The sequence below is a fragment of the Tasmannia lanceolata genome, unplaced genomic scaffold (assembly GCF_043159265.1).
Source record: "Tasmannia lanceolata isolate RefF3 unplaced genomic scaffold, GAP_Taslan_0.1 ptg000011l, whole genome shotgun sequence".
NCBI classification, from domain to species: Eukaryota; Viridiplantae; Streptophyta; class Magnoliopsida; order Canellales; family Winteraceae; genus Tasmannia; species Tasmannia lanceolata.
In genome coordinates this window covers 17978864-18002894 of record NW_027518688.1, presented here as the reverse complement: position 1 = coordinate 18002894, position 24031 = coordinate 17978864, and the positions used below count along the sequence as shown (strand labels likewise).

General features: G+C 39.3%; 1 protein-coding gene across 1 annotated transcript in view; it reads left to right on the top strand.

Moving 5' to 3' along the window:
* Window positions 1-21243, top strand: part of LOC143886524 (RING/FYVE/PHD zinc finger superfamily protein) — a 44600-nt gene extending 23357 nt beyond the window's left edge. Inside the window, exons 7-10 of the mRNA XM_077390531.1 lie at window positions 7260-7352; window positions 20573-20606; window positions 20698-20771; window positions 20907-21243. Of these exons, the coding sequence (XP_077246646.1) occupies window positions 7260-7352; window positions 20573-20606; window positions 20698-20771; window positions 20907-20984 (279 nt within the window). The 3' untranslated portion in view covers window positions 20985-21243. The remainder of the gene's footprint in view (window positions 1-7259; window positions 7353-20572; window positions 20607-20697; window positions 20772-20906) is intronic.
* The last annotated feature ends 2788 nt before the right edge of the window (window positions 21244-24031 follow it).

The window sequence follows — 24031 nt, the reverse complement described above, 5'->3', positions numbered from 1 at the left end:
CCTAAGAGTTAGAAACCTACTAAAATAAGAATTCCTAAAAATAGCATGGAAAATAAAATCCTAGAAACTAATAACATGGAAATAAAAATATTAGAAATTAAATATTGCGGAAACAAATCCTAATATCTGCATCATCTTTGAACCTCCTTGAACTGGCTAGCAAACATGTGGCCCAGAACTTCAGCATCAGGCTCCTCAGTCGAGAAATCATCAAATGAGTTCATATTTGTCAAATGAGCATTAGGAGTTACTTCATTTCTAGCTCTTTCCATCAGTTCCTTGTGTTCGAATCCGTAAAAAAAGCATTAGTATTTTCATTTCTAGCTGGCATGTGTACTTTGTATGCTTCCCCGACTTGTCTTTTTCCTGACGTGATTGTCCGTAGTAATGAGAGGAATTGCTATATTTGAGCCACTGGTGGTGCATTTTTTCCATGTGAAGAGGCAGTGTTCCATGATCCCATGGTATCTTTGGAATTTTTTTTAGGAAAATGAATATCACTAGCTTCGACAACCAAGACGGGTTACAACAATGTGACAATTTGCTATTATAATGTCTCTCTGTGTGAATGCAAGTGCATATGCATATGAAATTTGGAAAAGCACAACTTATCAATAAACATTTATTAATTAAATGAATTTTGGGTTAATTAGAAGCACGAAGCAGGTGCAGGAGCAGGGGCGGAAAAGCGTGGGGTCTAGAAGAGTCTAAGTTTGGGAGCGCTATGGGAGCGTGCATGTAATATTTTCTTTATATATCTTTCAAAATTCAATTACATAAAAAAATAATAGTTTATAACTATTTTCGTATGCATCTTCAAAATTTAAGTACATCTAAAAGCTAATTTCTAATCATCTTCATTTGTGTGCACTCATTCATTTTGCCTTCTGAAGATGCAGAAGCCTTTGTGCTTGCTCCAATGAAGTACTTTGAAGAGTTGAAGGAGTTTGATGTAAGGAAGTTGATGATGGTGGGACTTATAGAGTAGTAAAAGCAGGCCGGGAGCGTCATGAGAGTGGTTCCCGTCTCTTTGGGGTCGCGCTCCCTAGAAGCTCCTTCCTAAGGAGCGCCGAATCGAGGTTCCGAGGTGGGAGCAGCACCTCGAGGGAAGATTCCTGCTTCTAAGGATTTACACCATGATTTGCATTCGAGCTGACAGCTTGGGCAGCATTTTAGTTGCTAGCATAGTTTTAAATTTCCGTCGAAATCCGAAAATTCGGCCAAACCGAAACCGAAATTACATTGAATCGGATTTTTACATGATTTCCCCGAAATTTCGTTTTTCACTCTTATTTACAAAATTTCTACCGAAATGAAAAGATTTCCACCGAAATTTCCACCGAAATTTTGTACTTTTCCGTGGAAATTTTAAGGAAACTGAAATTTTTGTTAAATTTTTACATGATTTCGGCTGAAATTTCCATCGAAACCGAAATATTTTGGTTTCCGTTGTGGCCGAAACCGACATTTAAAACCTTGGTTGCTAGCATGGTTTTAAATTTCGACCGAAATCTGAAATTTCGGATTTCGGTGGGGACCGAAACCGAAATATGCCGAAATTCATTATTTCGCCATTTACCAAATTTCGGCCGAAATTTTGATTATATGTTATATGCCTTTTTTAATTAAAAAAGAAGTGTTACAAAATTTCGGCCGAAATTTCGGAATTTCGGACCGAAATTTCGGATTTCGGTGGGGTCCGAAACGGTTACCGAAACCGAAATTTTAAACCATGGTTGCTAGATTATACTGGTGTATGATATCTGTTAAAGTATAAAAGATAAATAACGGCTTTCTCCAATAGCTTAAGCTTTTGGAGAAGTTGGTAAGTTAACATGGTATCAGAGCGAAAGGTCTCGAGTTCAAACCTCCCGGATAGCAAAAAACCACATGCGATGGTCGGCCCAAAGCGGGACCACATGTGCCACGTGCTTGCCAAGTGGGCCACACGTGCGGGGGAGTGTTAAAGTATGAAAGATAAATAATGCCTTTCTCCAATAGCTTAAGCTTTTGGAGTAGTTGGTAAGTTAACAATATCAAAACCCATTAAGTATTGTTTCTTTTCGTGTTTTATTCTTTGAGGTTCCATTTGGTTGTCTCCCTTGGGTGGAAAGGGAAGGGAAGTAGAGTGGCGACAGAGATCGGAAGTGGAAGGAAAATGAAAATTCACTTTCCATTGGCTGTTTGGTTGTCAAATTAAAAAAAAAATGGAGTTGGGTGGCATTATTAAGCAGGCCTAAGAATCAGTGTTTTTCTTCTCATTGGTGTGCCAGTATCAAAACTTGCACAATTTCTATACAACTCCTTACATCCTTTCCCTTCTGACCCCCATGTTTTCAAATCAGTTATAGTTCTGACATTCGAGTTATTTGAAGTGTGCCAGTATCAAAACTTGCACAGTTTCTATCAAACCCCTTGCATCCTTGCCCTGCTGACCCCCATGTTTTCAAATCAGTTATAGTTCTGACATTCGAGTTATTTGAAGCAAAAAATATGGGTACCCGTATGTTATTGTGGAGGCAAAAATGCAGGGGCCGTGGATGTGAAAATCTTCCGGTGAGGATGACACTTGAATCACCGTTAGGCTTAGCATTGAAGATCTTTTTTTCTGAATGATAGCCGTAAGATTTATTCAAATGGAGAAGACTGAGATGGTCAAAGTACACAAGTAAAGAGATAATGAGGGAGCCACTAGGGTCTCCGAAAAATACAAGAGTCAAGGAGGAAGAGCATCGAAAAGAGCTAACATATCCCTGGAAACTCCATCTCTCGCTGATGCATCTGCCACTGAATTTGCAGATTGACGAACATGCTGGAACACGATTGGATGTGATCCAATCCTATCAAGCATTTCATCAAATAGGTTATCAAATCTCCATGGATGCTTTTGGGAGCCTTTTAGCCAGCGAATGACATTTAAGGAGTCCCCTCCTGTTCATAATTTTAAGCCTTGGTAAATTGGCTTGACTTCTGTCTCCGACGCATCTGCTACTCCGATAGGCCCTGCAAAGGCCCATATAACACATCCCAACTGGAATTTCTGAGGACACCTCCAATCCTAACTGGGCCAGGATTGCCCAAACTAGATGCATCGAAGTTTAATTTAATGAATCCCACAAGAGGGGGGGGGGGGGGGGGGGGGGGATTCCAAACCTAAACAACCTATTGATTAGAATCAACACTGGTGCATACATCCTTCCATCCTTCCCGTAAGTCAAAAGCGGAGACAAATTTGAAGTAAGGGAGAATCTTTACAAACTCTATCGTTAGAGCTATAGCTTTAACGAATAAGAAGGAAGAGCTTTTCAAAACTCCTTTGAAGACCCTTGTGTTTGTTTCCATAGCACCCACAAAACGGCTGAAAAAGACATTTTCCGAAGAATTTTCTTTGTGCGTCCAAGGGACAAGGGACCAATCTTTGAAGAGATCCATGAAATTAGATGGGAACACCCACTCTATCCCGAATCTATTAAGCAATTTACCTCAAACTTCCCTAGCCACCTTGCAATGCAAGAGCATGTGGTCTACAGATTCTCCATTCTCCATGCATAAGGCACAATGATCTATAATTAGAACCTTTCGCTTGCGAAGTAAGTCAATTGTTTGTATCCTATTCAACAAAGCTGCCCTAGTGAAGATGCCGACTCTAGGAGGAGCCTGGAAGGCCCACACTCTATCTACTTTGGAAGAAACTGGGCTAGCCACTAGCTGGAGATAGAAAGACTTGACAGTAAAATCTCCCCCAGTATCCCAGATCCAAGCCGTTTAAGCAATGACAATCTTATTGGGTGATAAATCCGCTAGCCGGGCCAGACCCTACTGCATTGCACTGCAGCGTTTGCATATCGCAATGGCAATTTGTAGTCAGAGTCGTCATTCCACCCATAGTTTTTAAACTCCCCAGCATCTGCGTTGACTTCCCCGAGTCAACTCCCTTTTACCTTGGCCGCGTTCTGTGTTGTGCCGCATCCAAGTTTCACATTTTTCCCTACCGAGTCAATAAAAACTCCTTTGAGTCTCCCAAATTATGACCGTTTGAACCGAGTAAGGATCACCGAATCGCAGTTTGGGAGCGCAGAAGAGGCACCCATGAGGCAAGATTCCTGCTTTTAAGAGCCAGACTCGATGTGTTTCTATTATTACTATATGTGATCTTGGATTCTTGACCCCCCTCTCTGTCGTTTCATGCCAGTTGAGATGTATGCTTGTAATTTTAGTTATGTTACTGTTACCGGCCTAAATATGTAGTATTTTTATTCTTGATCGACATGGTGTTGCATCATTCTTTAGGAGCATTTCGACTTGCCTAAATTCTTTTAATATATTGTCCGCAAATGCGCAAGGTTAGATCAAGGTTTTAAATTTTAGTTTCGGTCATCAACGAAACAGAAATATTTCAGTACACACCCGAAATCCAAGTAAAATTCTTCAGTACTGGTGTTTTTTAATCTTTCTGGGATCTCCTTGTTCTTCTCTTTTCAGTGAGTAGAGTTAATTTTTGACAAGGTTACTATAGAAATGTCGACATTTCGATAGACAATACTTTTTTATCTGAAAAGTTACATGTTCCGCATATTTCGACCTAAACATAAAAAACTTCCGAAAATTTGGGCAAAATCTGGTATTTTTCCGAATCCAAGTAGATTTTATTTTAGTAGGCCCAGAAATAGAAATGTTTTGTCCGAAATGAAATGTTCCGGCTGAAATTTAGATGCCTACTTAGTATTGCTTGTCCTAGTTGAAGTTCTTAAATGTCACCCATATACAATTTGTTTACCACTTCTGTAGCTACTTGGCTAACGAGAATCAAAGATTGTTAGTAAAAGAAAACGAGGTTAAAGAGAGGTGAAGTTACTTCGATAAGTTGTTTAATGGAGAACCTGTAGCGAATTTGGGAGAACTTGATAACGCTTTTGATGATACAAACCGGAGGTTTGTTTGTAGAATCCGAACATCAAAGGTAAGTGTAGCTATGAAAAATATGAAATTAGGTAAGGCAAGGGGGCCTGACGATATTCCTATTGAGACTTGGAGATGCTTGGGTGATGTGAGTTTGGTTTGGTTAACTAGATTATTTAACAATATTTTGAACTAAGAAGATGCCTGATGAGTGGAGGAAGAGTACATTAGTACCTATTTATAAGAATATAAAGGGGATCTTCAGAGTTGCACCGATTACCGGGGAATCAAGCTAATGAATCACTCCATGAAGCTTTGTGAGAGGGTAATTGAGCATAGACTAAGAAGAGAGACTAAGGTGTCAGAGAATCAGTTTGGCTTCATGCCCGGACGATTGACTATGTAAGCTATCTTCTTGATTAGACGGTTAATGGAGAGATTTAGAGAACATAAAAAGGACCTTCATATGGTTTTCATTGATTTGGAGAAAGCGTAAGATAGGGTTCCCAGGAGTGTTATGTGGTGAGTCCTTGAAAGGAAAAAAATGCCTACTAAATATGTTGATGTGATTAAGGATATGTACGATGGAGCAGTAACTAGTGTCAGAACCACGGATGTCACGTCTAGTGAGTTTCCAATTACAATAAGACTGCACCAAGGATCATCTCTAGGCCCTTCTCTTTTTACTCTAGTTATGGATGAGCTTACGGAGGGTATCCAGGATGAGGTGCCGTGGTGTATGTTATTTGTAGATGACATAGTATTAATCGACGAAACCAAAGCAGGAGTAAATGCTAAGTTAGAGTTATGGAGAACTACTCTGGAATCCAAAGGTTATAGACTGAGTAGGACTAAGACAGAGTATATGGAGTGCAACTTTAGTAATGTAAGGAGGCGGGACGAGGATGTAGTAAATATGACTGGACATGAGGTACCTAAGAAGGATATATTTCGCTATCTTGGTTCAATTCTACATAAGGAGAGATTGAAGAGGATGTTAACCATAGAATAAGAGCAGGTTGGTTGAAGTGGAAGCTTGCCTTAGAAGTTCTGTGCGACCGTAAAATCCCTACGAAGTTGAAGGGAAAGTTTTATAAGACAACTGTGAGGCCAGCCATACGGCTCAGAATATTGGGCCACCAAGAAGCAGCATGTGCATAAGATGAGTGTAGCGGATATGCGAATGCTTAGATGTACAAGATTAGATAGAATTAAAAATGAAGACGTTCGTAAAAATGTGGCTGTGGCACTAATTGAGGAGAAGATGAGAGAGCATCTCTTAAGATGGTTTCGACATATCCAACGTAGGCCTTTGGATGCTCCAGTGAGAAGAGGCGACTCGTGCCAAGTTGATGGAGTAAAAAGAGGTAGGGGCAGACCGAAAACAACTTGGGTTGAAACAGTGAGGAAAGACTTGATAGCTAGGAACATAACAAAGAACATGACCTTGGATAGGATAGAATGGAAGAAAATGATTCATGTAGAAGAACCCAACTAGAGCCAGGATTAGAGCTGGGTAGATTCCTTTCACCTTCTTCATAAAATTTTTCTCTAGGATTCAAACTTTTCTAAAGGATTCATTTAGCCGACCCCAACTAGTTTGGGACAAAGGTTTTGTTGAGTTGAGTTGAGTTGAGTTCTGGAGCTACTTGGCTTAGTAATTAATATGTTTATCGGGATGTTGTTGGATACTTTCTCAAGGTATTCTCATTTAGTTTTATCAGGAACTTATCAGGAGATAAGAATTAATCACAGAAAAAATTGGAGTAAATGTGGAAAATACCATTATATAATATTTCTTCATTTATTTCTTGTAAAAGCTCTTGTTTTTTTTTTTTTTTAAAGTTCTTGTTAGCAGCACACCTTATTAGAGTTCTTAGTAGAATAAGGAAGACAACTTTTGCATGTTTGAATTCGACTTGATTCAATACATGCCACTGGATTTAAGAGTAACTGCTGTTTATTTGTTAAATTATTACTTTTCTCATCTCTTCTTATTTGATTTAATTTCTATTTGAAACCTTTGGAAATTAAGCTTTAAATTCTGCATATGATTGCAACGAGTTTCTGATGCCCTGGAAATGGTCAGCCGACTTTATTGTGAAAAAATAATAGATAATATTTTGTTCAATTTGTAGTAATGAAATCCCAAAAATTCAATTCATAACTGATTTTTGTTACTAAGCCATCTAGTTTTAGTCTTTCTTATCTTTTTTTAAAGTAACAAATTTTATTAATTACTATTTTCGTACAATATTTATGCCTTGTTGTTACTAAGTTGCAGTTCGTCTTTAGTGTTGCAATCAATTTCTTCATGCAGTCTTTTGTGGACTCTGAAAAATACTCTTGTTCCCTTGTAGGCGGAAGTTTCTCAGAGGTTGAGTAACGCAAAGGAAGCACCCAACAAATCCGCTGTACAACAGAGTCATGTGGATCTTGCCAGGAAGCTTCAGGTGATTGCATGTTTGGAACTTTAAGTATTTTTATGTAGTTGCAATTTGCTAATGCTACCATCTTTGAATACTTTCTTGCTAGGTACAAAGTATTTGTACCATTAAAAAAAAAAAGGTACAAAGTATTTGTTTTAGGAGTCCCTGTTGTTCTTAATTTCTTTCTATTATTATTTTTTTTGTTAAAACCTCAATGATAAGTACTAAATGCTAAACATACTTGGTGTGCTAATCACCTTGTCATAGGTAAGCTTAAATGTTTCAGGTCTTTAGAGTGAGTAATAGTTAATGCTTCTTCAGATTATTATCTTTCAGAAAAGAGCCTTTTGCATGTTCATAAGCATAGATGACCCATATTTTATCTTACAGCAAAGATAAAATCTGGGTCATCTATGCTTATGAACTAGTCAGGCCTAGGCTAGTTCATAAGCATTATCAGGCCTAGGCTAGATGAGGTAAATGGAACTTTATCTTAGAGCAAAGATGTGATTTCCAGGAAATTGTGGACTATTACAGACCGTTATATTCTGCGGAAGAATTAGTCAGGCCTAGGCTAGATGAGGTGGTTTTTAAATCTCTTGATGAGAATTATAAATCGGCTTTGGAAAGGCCTTTTTCGGAGGAGGAGGTGGAGAGAGGGGTTTTTTCGATCAATCGTGATAAAGCTCCGGGGCCGAATGGCTTTTGCCTAGCTTTCTTTCAAGCATGTTGGGAGAGTGTGAAGGAAGATATATTGACATTTTTCCAAGAATTTTACGATGGCATGGAGTTGGAAAGAGGAACTGGCGCCACTTTTATTGCTCTATTGCCAAAAATTAAACGTGTTGTGAAGGTTTCTAACTTCAGGCCTATCAGTCTTGTGGGTTGCCTTTATAAGGTTTTGTCAAAAGTGTTGGCGGATCGTATAAAGGTGGTCCTTCCTCTTATTATCTCCGAGAATCAGTGTGCTTTTGTTAGTTAGAGGCAGATATTGGATTGCTCGTTGGTGGCAAATGAGATGGTGGATTGGATGGCAAAAACTGTGAGGAAGGTGTTGTTTGCAAGTTGGACATGGAAAAAGCTTATGACAGAGTGGAATGACACTGTTTAGATTATTTTCTTGGAAGGATGGGTTTTGGTATTAAATGGCGGGGTTGGATTAGAAGTTGTTTATCTTCGGCCTGGTTCTCCATTCTTATAAATGGCTTTCCAAAAGGTTTTTTCAAATCTTCGAGAGGTTTACGCCAAGGGGAACCTTTATCTCCCTTTCTATTTGTGATTGTAGCTGAAGCATTGAGTCTGCTGATGGAGAAAGGAAGATCTTTGGGTCTTGTCTCTGGGGTTAAATGTAGCCAGAATGGGATAGAGGTGTCGCACTTACAATTCGCAGACGATACTTTACTTTTTAGCTCACCTCAGGTTTCAAAGATTCTTAACCTTAAGGCGATTCTCAGATGTTATGAAATAGTTACAGGGCAAAGATCAAATTTCTCAAAATCAAGGTTGTATGCTGTGAATGTTGAAGAGGCAGAAGCCACTAGCCTAGCCAATCTCATGGGTTGCCCCTTGGAAAGGATGCCTTCTTCTTATTTGGGCCTCCCTTTGGGGATGGGAAGACCTCACAAATGTGTGTGGGATCCCATTGTGGAAAGAATTGAAAGAAGACTAGATACTTGGAAAAGGAATTTGGTTTCTAAAGGAGGAAGGTTAACTTTGATTAAGGCAGTTTTGTCTAATATTCCCATTTATCAGTTATCTTTATTTAAATGTCCTGTGAGTGTTGTCAAGCGTATTGAACAGATTCAGAGAAGATTTTTTTTTTTTTGGGGGGGGGGGGGGATCAGAGAAGAAGAGGTCTTTGGCTTTAGTCAGTTGGGAAAATGTCTGCAAGCCAGTCAAAGGAGGAGGCCTAGGTATTAGAAGGATAAAGTAAGTTAATCAAGCATTAATGGGGAAATGGTTGTGGACGTTTAGGGAGGAGCAATCGAGACTATGGGCTAAAGTAATATCAGGAAAATATGGTGTTGAACCAGGTAATTGGTGTTCTTTAAACTGTTTTTGCAAACCTGGAGTGACAATCTGGAGGGATATTCTATATTTGAGTTCCGGTTTCGATCGTGGTGTCAGATATAGTGTATTCTGGAGATATGGTTTCCTTCTGGACCATGCGTTGGTGCTCTCTTTCCCCTTTAAAAGATTTATTCCCTGATCTTTTCTTAGTTGCTGTTGATAAGTCAGCGTTAATGAAAGATTGTTTTGAGAGAGTAGATGGTAAAGTTAATTGGAAACCTATTTTTCGGAGGAATTTCTTTGATAGAGAACTGCCTTCGGTGCTCAGATTCTTCCAGGTTCTTGAAAAGACGTACATCAGTTTATCAGGGGTTGATAAAAGGCTTTGGGTTTTAGATTCTTCCGGTTTCTTTTCGGTCGAGTCTTTTTATAAGGGCCTGGTTCCTTATCAGGAAAATCCAATGGCAACAAGGGTGTGGAAGATCAAGGCTCCTCCAAGAGTTTGTTTCTTCGGCTGGTCTACGATATGCGGTCGGATCCAAACGGTGGACTTTCTGAGAAAGAGGAAAATGCTAATTGTTGATCATTGTGCTTTGTGTATAGAACCAGGGGAGTCGGTGGATCACATTTTCATTCACTGCAAAGTCGCTCGTGAGGTATGGGGCGGGATATTATCAAGGTTTGGAATTGATTGGGTTTTTCCTTCCACTCTTAAAGATTTATTTGAAGGTTGGTCCTGTAATCCTTGGAGGAAAAAAGGAAAGGTTTTATGGGCGCTTTCATTGGTGGCCACAATGTGGGTTCTGTGGATCGAAAGGAATAATAGAGTTTTTGAAGGTAAAGCAAAATCTTCTTATTTTCTGTTTATTAAGGCCGTTGCTTTAACTATCTCTTGGGCTAGGGCTCTTCTGCTTTTCCAATTTGTTTCGGCTTTCGAACTTTGGGAGGGTTGGAGAGTAGTTTGTAATAGTAAGGAAAATGTTGATGTTATTATTCAGGCCTGGCGTCCTCTCACTGATGGACTCTTAAAGTTAAATTTCGATGGTTCTAGTTTGGGTAATCCTGGCCCAGCCGGGATAGGGGGTGTCCTGAGAGACTGCGCCGGCGAGGTCATTAAGGCTTATTCGGGTCCGATTGGGACAACCGATTCGAGTGAAGCTGAGGTAAGAGCAGTTCATCAAGGCTTTTTGTGTGTAGAAAGGAATAGGTTGAGCAGTTGCATTGTAGAGGGTGATTCGCATAATGTTATAAGGTGGCTCAGGGGCTCTTCGGTTCCTCCGTGGAGATTTCTTCGTTTCTTTGATGAGATAAAAGACATATCAGAAGGGCTTTCGATCTTATATCAACATGCGAGAAGATCTGCTAATGCTATTGCAGATAAGTTGGCAAAAGATGGAGTTTCTAAGCAGGTTTTAGAGCTTTTTGATTTTTTACCACCCTAATTGTATAATTGCGGAGTTGTCTCTGTTTTCTTGGTTTGTATATGTGTCTTTGTACTTGAGGGGGGACCTTCTCAGTCTTCTTTTTAATGAATTCTGTTACTATTCATAAAAAAAAAAATGACCGAGATTTTGACACAAAATAGTTGGTTTAGAAAACATTTCTATTGGTCAACTGTAGGATTATTTTAGGGTTATTCAGCTAAAAAGGGGAACTTGGAAACTAGTAAGGTTGCCAAGTTAGGAGAATAGGCTGTTACTGCTTTTAGAAACTAGTGAGACTCTATTTTAGAAATTGTGTTAAAATAAAATTCTTTTTAGTGAGCTCTATTTTAGAGATTGTGTTAAAAATAAAATTCTTTTTAGTGAACTCTATTCTGGAGATTGTGTTAAAATAAAATTCTTTTTAGTGAGCTCTATTCTAGAGATTGTGTTAAAATAGAACTCTTTTTAGTGGTTTCTTACGTTACTTTGATAGCTCTAGCTTAAGAAACCTTGACCCTATAAGTATTAGTGGTATATTAAGAGATCATGACTGTGCAGAAGTAAGAGATGCTTTCCGGGAGATTCGAATGATGGCAGGCTATGAGCTTGACAATCTAGTAGTAGAAAGAGATTCCCACGATGTCATCACGTGGCTAGATGGGAAATCCTCCTCTCCTTGTGCTCTGTTTGGATGCCGGGTTTTTTTTGTTCCCAGGATTTATGTGGGTAAAGGTTTAGTGGTCACATCAGCTTTTTCTTGCTGACATCAGCAAAATCTTGTCTTGAAAAGGGTGTTCTCTCTTTCTCTCTCTACCCTCTCTCTCCACTCATCATAATATCTTTCTCTAATTAATGCTTGTCCCCTCTTTTGTCTCCTACCTTTACCCACATAAATCCCAGGAAAAAAAAAAACCCGGCATCCAAATAGAGCATTGGAGATTTTCAGAATTCGTTGAAGAGATTCTTGACCGCGTGAAAGGACACTCAATTCTACTTCATCATGTGAGGCGATCGGTGAGTGGAGAAGCAGATCACTTAACTCGAGAGTGAGCGACCCGTGCGGATTTAGAGATTGTTGACTACTTCCTCCTCCGCTTAAGTTGGAGGCAGGGTTTTAAATTTCAGTTTCGCTTTCGGTTTCGTTGGAAATCTCGGCCAAAATCTTGTATAGTTTGGTGAAAATTTTTGGTGGAAATCTTGTAGTAGGCGTGAAAACGAAATTTCGGCAAAAATAAAATAAAATTCAATGTGTTCCTCGTGGCTAAGATAAAAAGGATTGGATCTGGAATTCGTCTGGCGATTTCTCAGTCAAGTCTTATTATGTGTTCCTCATGGCTAGTCCTATTTCTTCGAACATAGCTAGAGTGTGGTCAATCCCGGCTCGCCCAAGGGTATGTACCCTTGGTTGGACAGCCTTAACTTGGTCGGATTCAAACGGTGGACTTCTTTCTCAAGTGAAAGATTTGGATCATTGACCATTGTTCCTTATGCTTTGAGGTGGGTGAGTCCATAGATCATATCTTTATCCATTTTAAGATATTGTAAGATGGCAAGAGCTATATGGAGTAGTCTTCTCAAAAGGTTTGGTATTGCATGGGTCTTCCCTAATAAAGCTCGTTGACATCTTCCTTGGATGGCCTTCGGCACCATGGAGGAAGAAAGGCAAGATGCCGTGGAATTTGGCCTTCCTGGCCACGCTGTGGGTCATTTGAAAGGAAAGGAACGCCATGGTGTTTGATGGCGTGGTGAAAAGGCCAAGAAAGTGGTGGCGCTGACTATTTCTTGGGCAAAAATCCTTCCTCCTTTTAGATTCATATCCGCTTATAATTTATGGAATGGTTGGAAGGAGATTTGTTGTAGCAAGGATTTGAAACCAAAAGTAACTCCAGTGTGGGAGCCTCCTCCGCTCCGTTTTTTAAACTCAACTTTGATGGTTCTAGTATTAGAAACCCCGGTCCCTCGGGTATTGGTGGAGTGTTGCGAGATGAGATGGGAGAGGTTATTTGGGCATTTGCGGGTCCTATTGGAGTTGCAGATGCACCGGGGGTGGAGGTCCGGGCGGCACATTAAGGGTTAATTCTTTTAGCCCCTAAGTTGTTTGATAAGGTTGTGGTTGAAGGGGACTCCCTTAATGTTATTTGTTGGCTTATGGGGTCTACTAAGCACCTTTGGAGGTTCGATATATTTTTTGATGAGATCAGAGTTCGATCGATCGTATTCCATCATGTTCGTAGATCGGTCAATGATGTCACCGACTGTCTCGCAAGGGGTTTCCATGGGTGCCCTCTCCCTTTATGACGCTCTTCCTCTTGATATCTCCTTGTTTTTAGTTTTCTCTCCTATGTTTTCTGTCAATGGATCCTTCCTGTTGCTTTTCCTTTTTCTTTTCTATGTAAATCGGCCATCTCGGTCTTGTTTTTAATAAATTCAGCTACCATTTAAAAAAAAAAAAAAAAAAAAAAAAAGAGAAAACGATTCAATGTGAATTTTGTTTTGGTCCTAACTTTCAAAAAAAATAAAATCGTTTTGGTGCCGACCGAAACCGAAATATTTCCGCTGTAACGATATGTTTCGCCTAAAATTTTAACCCATGATTGCAGGGGCTTTTGTTTTGTTGTTTCTATTTTTCTTTCAGCTCATGTACCTATGGACTCAGCCATCACAGTTGTGGGCCTTGCTTTTGAATAATTTTTCATCATTTCAAAAAAAAAGAAGGAGATCACGACAGTGCTTTCAATTGGGACATTTTTGGTACAATAGTTGCGAATTCCAGTAAGTCAAGTTCTTGTCCTCAAGATGGGTATTCTTGATATTGATCGTGATTCCCTTAACTATATGATTCTGGAAGGGGACTCTATGAATGTGATTCATTGGATGAGTGGAAATGCTTTCTTTGGAGGTTTGCTGACACATTGGGTTGATCTTGGACCATATTGAAGGAAATTTGATTTCCTTTTTCTAGCATGTTCAGAAGGGTTCGCTTGGGGTGAACTCCATAAAGTGGCTGCCGCTTCATGATCATTTTTCGTTTAAATGACTAGATATGTTGTAGTTTTTGACTTTTTTCTTGTTTCCTTGGCCATCTTGGTCGAGTTTCTTTTGCCTTGCTCTTTAAATAATTTTGTTTACCATTCGTAAAGAAGAGTTTGGGTGACTGTCTTTGAAGGTGTAGACTGTGTAGTTGCATGAAGGTTTGTGTGGAGAAAAATGCGAAGAAAGTGAGTGGTGAGCTTTTGCAATTTCCTTACTTGATTTAGTGAAATTTAAAATTTCTTCGTTGTATCCTCAATGTTTGGGAATTCAAACTAGAAAGGGATTACCTTGGAGAAATTTGAGTTGACTTGCCCAAGTCAATGATTGATTAAGTTGAGTCAAATAACTCCATGATAAAAACCAACAATTATCAAAAAAAGATAAAAGAAAGCTTAAAAGTTTAAGAAATTGCAAGTTCATTATTTTTCTCATCTAGATTAAAAGAAGATTTCTATCCCCAAGCTATAGGTTCCTTATCTACTTTATGAGTCTTTCTGAATCCACTGTCTATGCTTTATAGCAATCTAGGATGCACATGCAAGTTGAAGAATGTTGTCTGGCCTCAAATGAATTGGTATGAGTTCTTGTTGCTCGTAGGTCATGCGGCAGCCCTCACAGATGCCACTCTATTTCTTGATAGGAGTGGACATAGGAGGGGAAGCAAGACGTTGGCTATTTTCGTTTATGATTTTTTCGATACATTGCAGTATCGACCAATACGATATGTATCCTTCCTAGATGCATTAGGTATTTAAGGAACATGATTCCGAAAATTGTGTGTCATCCTATAAATTCTCTGTATTGGATGTTTAGTGTGATGTGTATTTTATTTTAAGGTGTCTTGTATGTGCCGTACTTTTGAAATTGCAAAGCATGATTCTTACGAGATACGATGTTGAAGGGCCATAGCAAAATGTGTACGACATGCAATAACCTTAAGTTTGAGAATAAACAATAGCTGTACCAGGGGACACATGCAAAGTTGGGAGCAGTATGAGGCAATGAGTTAAGAGGATGCATTGATGTATTGGTAGATGTCTAAGATCATAGTCTATATAATCATTTTGAGACCTGTAGTGGTATAAACATAGATGCCGTCATTTGAATTGGTGGGCCATGAAGTCCTTCGCAAACAATGCAGGCCATTTGAAGTAGTTGGTGATGCAGCACAAACTCATCGGTCCTTCAAACCAGAATAGGAGAAAGAAGGATAACCTTTGAAGAAAGTCTTTTTTAAAGAATTTTGATGATTTTTAATTGCATTTTCGTACTAAGTTTATTGGGTTTTAGAAAGCATGTTTTGGGAAAAGGTCGGACTGTGTGAAGCTTCTAGTGTTTCTGTCTTGAATTGAGGAGGTTGAAGTTGACATAAGAATTTTGAACTATGGCTGGTTTATAGTTAGAAACAATAAATAGAAGGTTATATTTTTTTGAGGGAATTTCAGTTAGTTCCCCTTGAACCGTTACTATTTCGTTCTGAAATAATTCAAGCTCATTTTGAACTGTTTTAGAAGTTTTTTAAAGTTGGAAAGTGTTTAGGATCAAGAGTCCTTACATTAAGAAGGTTTACGAATCATAAAATGGCGATCGTATGGTCTGTAGTCTGTACTTCTGGACATATTGGGCTTAGTCAAGAGCTGTGGGACTTGCACGAGATTGCCCAGCTTTACCATCCAAATTAGATGCTTATTTGTTTCTTCGCAGAAGCCATACTATTGCTGTAAATTCTGTGAGATCATTGATGTGTACTGGCATCTATATATCCGCTGAGGAATGTAATTGGAGAATAATTCTATATTGAAGATGTAGGTGAAGTTGGATGCAACTACAATTCCCTAGTAGTTTTTGGAATTAAATGGAGGCCACTGTTACAGAGCTTTATGATAATCAAGTTTTTATAATTTGATATTTTCTTTCAAGTAACAATTTTTTTGAATGATCACAAATTTTATTAAAAGAGACATAGACGGTCAAATTACAAAAAGAGAGAGATCAACATTCCCTTGATCATTTCTAAGCAGCCCCCCTATTCCGTCTGTCCCCGGGATTCCCAAGCTAGATCCATTGAAATTTAGTTTCAATTGGCCTATAGGCGGAGGTTCCCATTTTTGTTCTACCTTTTGTTTCTTTTCCTTGCTCAAACTAATTTCCTTCCATCCTTCCCACATGTCATACGCTGATACGAATGAGAAATCTGGAAGAGATTTCAACCATGATATAGTAAGAGCTATCACTTTAATGAAAAGAAATGCGGTACTTCACTCTCGCATTTCTTTCCTTCCATAAGACCCAAATAGTAGCTAATAGGGAGACATCCCACAAGATTTTCCCTTGTTTCTTCCAAGGGACCATAGGCCAACATTGCAAAAGGTCCATAATTGATTTAGGGAAAGCCCAATGGATTCCTAACTGACTAAGTAACTTGCCCCACACCTCCCTCGCCACTCTATAGTGGAGAAGAAGATGGCTCGCTGATTCTCCTGCCTCTATACATAGGGCACAATGATTGACAATAACCATTCCTCTCTTTCTCAAGAAGTCCACAATGATTGTCCATACGTTGGCGATTTTTGCAGACACAGGGCATACAACTAGATGCAGATAGAAACATAAAACAGTGAAGTCTCCTGATGAATTCCAGATCCAAACCCTCTTTTCTTCCCCATCTTGCTTTACATATCCTTCTTCAAGAACATCCAGCAACCTGGCCATAGATGTGATCTCCCAGCCAAGGATTTCTCCTAAAGATCGGTTTCCATACAACCTTACCTCCACTCTTTTCCATATACTCCTTCACTACCCCATCTTTATTCACGGCCATAGAGAACAACTGCAGAAACATTTCTATAAGAGGCTGATCCAATAACATTTTTTAACTTATAACCAGTTAGAAATCAGATTAAGCATTATGGTGATCCATTGTATATTTATATGTACTTCACCTTTTGTTGTTGTTTATGGTGTGTACAAATTGCTGTATCTTCAGGGAAATTAAAGAGAAATATCCTGATAAATTCCTATGTCGAATTGGTTTGTGATTTGTGAACTTGTCTATTCATGCTGTCATTGCTTTTTTAATGGTCTGTATCTGCTGATTGGTCATTGGAAGCATACTGGGCTTTGCATATGTATATGCTTTGAATGGCAAGATAGGGAATAATGGGATGCTTTCATGTTTGTTGCTTTTTTATTTTTTTTTGAAACTGACAAATATATTCATACCAGCAAAATTTACAATGGGACCAGTAGTCCCACCAGATTTACATAGTATGAATTGCCCAGGAGCATCACCTTGGCCCAAAGGAAAAACCCATTCCCCTTACAGTACCCAATAGCCTCAATTGTATCGAATTCAACAAAAAAGTGCCATATATGTGGGTCCCACAAAGTCAAGATCGTGACCTCCCACGTCACATAAACTTCTCCACCACATTCCAGCTGGCTAAATCCTGCTCAAAGTCCCAGAGCTATTGTGCGCCCCTAACCGTGCACGATAGCTAACAACCCATCAACATCATCCGATCTCCGGCAGCCTCCACCTCACACCACCACCAAACTCCGGCGGATCCCCATTAAAAACATCTCTGTTCCTTCCACCATCCTCTCCATTTCCTACTTCAACTCAGCCCATCTATCTTCTCCTTTCAATCTCCATTGCTATTTCTTATTACCTTCCAATCTCCATAGCTTTCTCAGATGTGACCCTCTGCCTCTCTTCTTGCTACCCAAAAAATCCTCCTCCCCACTAGAATCAGATCATCTACTTCCCATCCGTGATCCTCTGCCCCTCTTCTCACCACCCAAAAAGTCCTCTCCACTTAAATCAAATCATTCAATACCCATCCGAAAGTGATCTCCAAACTCTAACCCTAACCATAGTTAGCAAAACTCTGTTTTAAATGGCGTTATTTTTGAAAAAAATTTGTTTTATTGGTGTGCCGTTTACTAGTTTAAAACTGTTAGGATGAAAAAAAGGCAAACGTTTTAAACACGTTTAAAATGCGTTTTAAACGTTTTAAATGCATTGTTTGGCCAACTTTCCAATTTTACCGGCACCATATTTTGTAAATGACAAAAATTTTAAATTCATTTTCTTGTGTTTGAGTACGTTTTTTTTTTGAACCAGTACCGTATTAAACTCGAATTTTTGCCGTCCCGGTTTTTTGCCGAATCACATTTTGCTAACTATGACCCTAACCCTAACAACCATAATACTCCCCCTCCTCCTTCCCTCTTCAAACCCTAACCCTAACAACTATAATACTCTCCCTCCTTCCCGTTCAAACCCTCACCCTACATGGCTACTAACGCCTCCCCCAAGTCAGGGACCATGATTTCCACCCGGAGTACCACCCCCTCCTGACCTCAACAAAATCCCCCACGATGGCCTCTACTTCTGGCAATTCATGCTCGCGGGCTCCATCGTTGGAATCATAGAACACACCGCCGTGTTCCCCTTCGACACCCTCAAAACCCAAATGCGATCCTGCTCCTGTTCGTACCCCACCCGACATCTGCCAAGCCCTCTGTTCCGTCCTTTCCACAAGGGCCCCATATATATATATATGAGGAAAGTGAAGCTACACCGCTAGCTACACTGCCGGCTTAAAATACAATGGGCCCACATTGTTTTGGTGATCAAAACCATTCATTTGATTGGCCCTCACATAGATAGGGTGTCCACCAAAAATCAGCTCCATAGGATCATCCCAACCCTTCAAACTGTTGAGGCAAAAATGGACAAATTTTTGAAGGTTTTTACACGTTCATTTTTGCCTCCACAAATCATAGGGTTGGGATGATCCTATGGAGCTGATTTTTGGTGGACACCCTATCTATGTGAGGGCCAATCAAATGAATGGTTTGGATCACCAAAATAATGTGGGCCCATTGTATTTTAAGCCGGCAGTGTAGCTAAGTTAGCTACACCGGCGGTGTAGCTTCACCTTCCTCTCTCTCTCTCTCTCTCTCTCTCTATATATATATATATATATATATATATATATATATATATATATATATATATATATATATAGAGGAAAAGGATTGTAAGCTCGAGCGTACCAACCTTATGGAATGCTCGAGTGCCTAATCACATGGGTCCCACATTTTTTTGTGGTGATCCAAAGCATTCATTTGCAAGGCCCTATCATAGATAGGGTGTGTACCAAAAATCAGCTCCATCGAATCATCCTAACCCCTCCAAAGTGGAGGGCAAAAATGGGCAGATTTGTGGACAAACAGTGTCTGTCCATTTTGACCTCCACAAATGGATGGGTTAGGATGATCCTATGGAGCTGATTTTTGGTACACACCCCATCTATATAAGGGCCTTTCAAATGAATGCTTTGGATCATCCTAAAAATGTGGGCCCACATGTGATTGGGCACTCGAGCGTACCATGAGGTTGGTACACTCGACCGTACAATCCTTTTCCTCATATATATATATATATATATATATATAGAGAGAGAGAGAGAGAGAGAGAGAGAGAGAGAGAGAGAGAGAGAGAGAGAGAGAGAAAACGGTTCCTACACATATGTGTAGAGAGTTCTCTACACACTAGCTTAAAATACAGTGGGGGCCCACATTGTTTGGGTGATCCAAGCCATCCATTTTAAAGGCCCTCACATAGATAGGGTGTCTACAAAAAATCAGATCCATAGGATCATCCCAACCCTACGATTTGTGGAGGTAAAATGGATGTCTTTAAACCTTCACAAATTAGTCCATTTTTTGCCTCCACAGTTCGAATGGTTAGGATGATCCTATGCATCTGATTTTTTGTGGACACCCTATCTATGTGAGGGCCTTAAAAATGAATGGTTTGGATCACCCAAATAATGTGGCCCCCACTGTATTTTAAGCTATTGTGTAGATAACTTATCTACACATATGTGTAGGAACCGTTTTCTCATATATATATATATATATATATATATATATATATATATATATATATATATAGAGAGAGAGAGAGAGAGAGAGAGAGAGAGAGAGAGAGAGAGAGAGAGAGAGAGAGAGAGAGATGTGATTGTCAATGTCATTCCATAAGACATTCCTTTGATCCTCTCGATCTTATTCTCCACTGAGAGGATCAAAGATCAAAGATAGATAGTTCATTGGAATATTAGATAGTGTAGCTTTTAGGAGTGTAATGTGCACAAGAAGAGATATCTACTTTTACAATTTTCCATATTTGATTGTCATCTCCACTACTGGACCCTGATCATGAGGAGAGATTTCCCTCTTTTAGGGGAAGGTCCAAATATTTTACAAGAAGTTAGGAAGTCTAAACACCAAAATGTGGGCTATCATTCTGGTAGATCATTTGGAGTGTTGATATCCCTGTCGACCTAGGGATGGAGTTGGAGGGACCAATGGAGTGGGTGCCGAAACCAGAGAGGACCTTTTCAGGGAAGTAGATCAGTTCATGGCTACAATTTGGATGTTACTCTTGTTGCTTGGTTTTTGTGTTGATTTTCTTGTGACTGGCGAGGGCATGCGAACATGCCCTGCTTGACTATGTTCTCATGCTGGCGTCAGTTAAACTCTTAATTCCTCTCATAGTAACCAAGGATCAAGATCTCAGTAGATAAGTCAAAACAATTTCTAAAGCAATGCCACAAAAAAGGGACAAAGTAAAAGTCTCCAGTTCACGAAGCAACATGTTTTAATGCCCATCTTTTGGACTGGTCATCTATCTTGGTTTTGTGCAGAAATAAAGATTTTCATTGATCTAACACAGATGTTCTCCATTCTGATTGTTAAATACAGGAGGAAATGGACAAAAAACGCAAGTCAGTATCAGGTAGGAATCGGTGCTTTTGTGTTTTCAATACCATTTTATGCGGCTGGTTCCCTTCTGAACATCTATTTCTGGGCATCGGTTATTTTTGCAGTTTCAAAGTCGTCTGATGGGTCTGGGAGGCGAATGAGAGAAGTTGCCTGTCCCACATGCACAGTACATTTACAGGTTAATAATCCTTTGCCGCTTCACATTTCCCCCAAAAAAAAAATCCACCTCAAAATACTTAGCAGGAACATGAATTTTGGTGCATTTGTAATGTATTTTCTGTCATGGGATTTTTTCATGGATGTTGGATTACAGGTTCAAGTTCCAAGCTCTGGTTCAGAAACAATAGAGTGCGGTGTCTGCCAGCATCCGTTCCTTGTTAGTGCACATTGATCAACTGCCTTTGTTTCTCCAATGGCGGGTCAGCTAAATAGCTTCGTAAACTCGTTTTGATTTGTTCACTGGTTGCGCTTAATAAGCTTTTTGGTTTGTAGATTGTGTATATCTTTTTGCTTTTTATATGTGGGCCCCTGATGAAAATGCTGTTCTTTGTATATGGAGTTCATCTGAGCGGTCGCATCAGGGAACATATAATGTCTTCACAATTCGTAAGTGTATAAATTACGGATGACCGTAGCAACTTCAAACTTAATGCCTTGCGTCCCATCTCATCGATCTGAACCGTCTGACCAATATGGCCATGTTTGGATGTGCCAAATCGAAAGTAGTGCAGTTGTTGGCATGAATATTTTACGGTCCTAAGTGGGGCCCCTGCGTAGGTATGGGACTAGGTGAGGCCTATCTTGGTATGTGACGCGTTTAAAGGGCTTAGCCTAATGCATTCCATCTTGGGGCTTTTGGTCCATTGGTTAGGTACCTAACATTTGGTATAACATAGCTACTATGTCAGGGTTTTTGCATCTCTTACACAATATTGTGTTCTATTATCACAATTTGGTGAAGGAGAATAGTATTTCCACCCCCTTTAGTTTGTGAAACAAAAGAGGATCAAATTACCATCTTTTTAAGGAAAAAGACAACCAAAAAGGTGACAATTTGTTTGCTTAAGGTGAATAGTATTTCCACCCTCTTTTGCTGAAAGTAGTGTCATTTCCAATTGCCATTGTAGGGGCTTAAGCCCAAACAGTAAATTATCTGTCGAATCAATGATCTATGAATGAATGGTTGCCATCTATGCCACGTGTATGAACCAGGTACGGCTAAGGAAATCAATGGCTGAATTATCTATTCATAATTCAGTCTGTGCAGTTGAGTCAATTAACTGCTCAAAGGTGACTTGGTAAATGGATAGGAATTATTAAACAGTTAGACATCCTGACCCACAAGTCGCCCAAAAGATAAACTGATTTTGCACGGTCAACCGTATTTGTTTTTTGTTCATAACTCTGTGCTGTATATGTACAGAGGAATGATAGATACAAGGGAGCCCTTGCATAAAGAGCCGCAGAAGGGCATATGATTGGATCCACTGATTTTTCTTTTTCAACTGATTTTAAATGTACTGAAAATGATGTGGATCCAATGAAGAGCCCTTTTGCAGCTCTTTATGCAAGGGCTCTCGAGGGTTGATAACCCCTTTTTGAGAGTTTGATAACCCCATTTAGAAGGAGACTTGATAATCCCCATCTTTTGAGAGTTTGATAAACCCACTTAGAGGGAGACTTGATAATCCGCATTTCGTCCCTCTAACAATTTTTCAAAAGAGTGTCCCCCGTTCGCAATTCTCGTATTTTGGTGTTCGCAATTCTCGTATTTTGGTGTCCCCCGTTGGCAATTTTTTCATAGGAAAACTTGGGTGGGCCCCTAGGTCATTTAAAGCTCTATAGATATTAGATATAGGCTTCTACTTTCTATATTAGGAAAATTTGCTTGGCCCGAAACCCTTTTAAAGCCTTATAAATCTAGGTTTCCCATTAGCTATTAAATACATTATATCTATTCAATAAACTATTTAGGAAATGATCCCAACACAAACATGTTTTGATACATAGGCGGTCACAGTTGTCTTTTAGTATTTATTTGGCTTGTACTTGCTTTTGGGAACCGTAATAACCTTTTTACAGCTCTTTGAATACTAAAAGACAAAGCTAGGACCGTGCATGTATCAAAACATGTTTGTGCTGAAATCATTTCCCATTATTTATATGTAAAAGAAAAAAATTGGGTGGCCCCAATGTAATTAAAATCCTATAAACGTATGTTTCTCCGTAGCCACTAAATACAGGGTTTTTATATGGTGTCCACATGTAAATGCCTGTATTTAAAAAAACCAGAATATATGATGGGGCCCACACCATTCCACAGGATGATCCATTCATTTGTTAGGCCTCAGTATGCTACAACCATCTCCATAGGATGATCCTAACCCTCCAATCTGCATTGTTCCCTCCCTTTACAGATTAGAGGGTTAGGATCATCCCATGGAAAATGATATTTTGGGCACTACCTATGGTGGAGACTGAGGTGCGAATAGTGCATTGTCATATGACCCAACAAGTGAGAAAAGGACATTGGGTTTAAAATAAAAGTCTGGAATGGTAGAATCCTTCTGAACTCCTCTACTCTTCAGCAAAATGTCAAAAAAGGAGGCTTTTCTTGGATCATAAATCAAGGGTGGGGTTCTCTCTCTCCGCACTTGTTTCCACAAGGTCGGGCACCATATAAAATCTCATGGAGAAGAATAGGAGGAACTTCATATTGTTCAAGAGTATATAAAATCTCATTAAAGTTTAAGCATCTATGGCATATTTCTATTCCATTTTCTCATATACATTCAATGAGTTACAGTGCTTGCGGTAAGCATGCTTAGATTAAAGTAGGTAAATTATGTCTGAATCCATCCTTGCATCATGTTTAATCTTTATTGTTTTGGAAAAAAACCTTATTAAGAAAGGGAAAAGATAGCAGCACAACAATGTTTTGATATTCTCACTATTTCATCCTGTCTTTTAATATTTAAAGAGCTGTCAAAGGTTACTGCAGTTCCCAAAAGCTCCCACAAGCCAATTAAATAGAAAAGTCTAGCTGGGTTTGTGCAATTATTAAAACATAGTCGTGCTGATATCTTTTTCGGGTAGGTAGAACCCGCCCCACGTTGCAGCCGTATGGTTGTCTAAGAATAACTAATGATATTCAAACTTGGAGCAGTGACCAAAACAAAATTTTAGTCCTTAGTAAGGGTAAAAGTGAACTCTTATTAAAGTATGAAGCTCTTGCCAACCACCATTTTTATTGGTCTCAACTGGTAGCTATAAAAAAGTATTTGTTTTAATTGCTAGCCCTATCTCAAGTGGTTGAGCTCTAGAACTCCAAAACTGTAGCCCACGTGCTATTACTGGTGGAGAAAACCTGACCCAAACAATGTCACAATTTATGGTATCCACCTTTCATCCAACTCTATCCTTCATTTACAGTTAGAA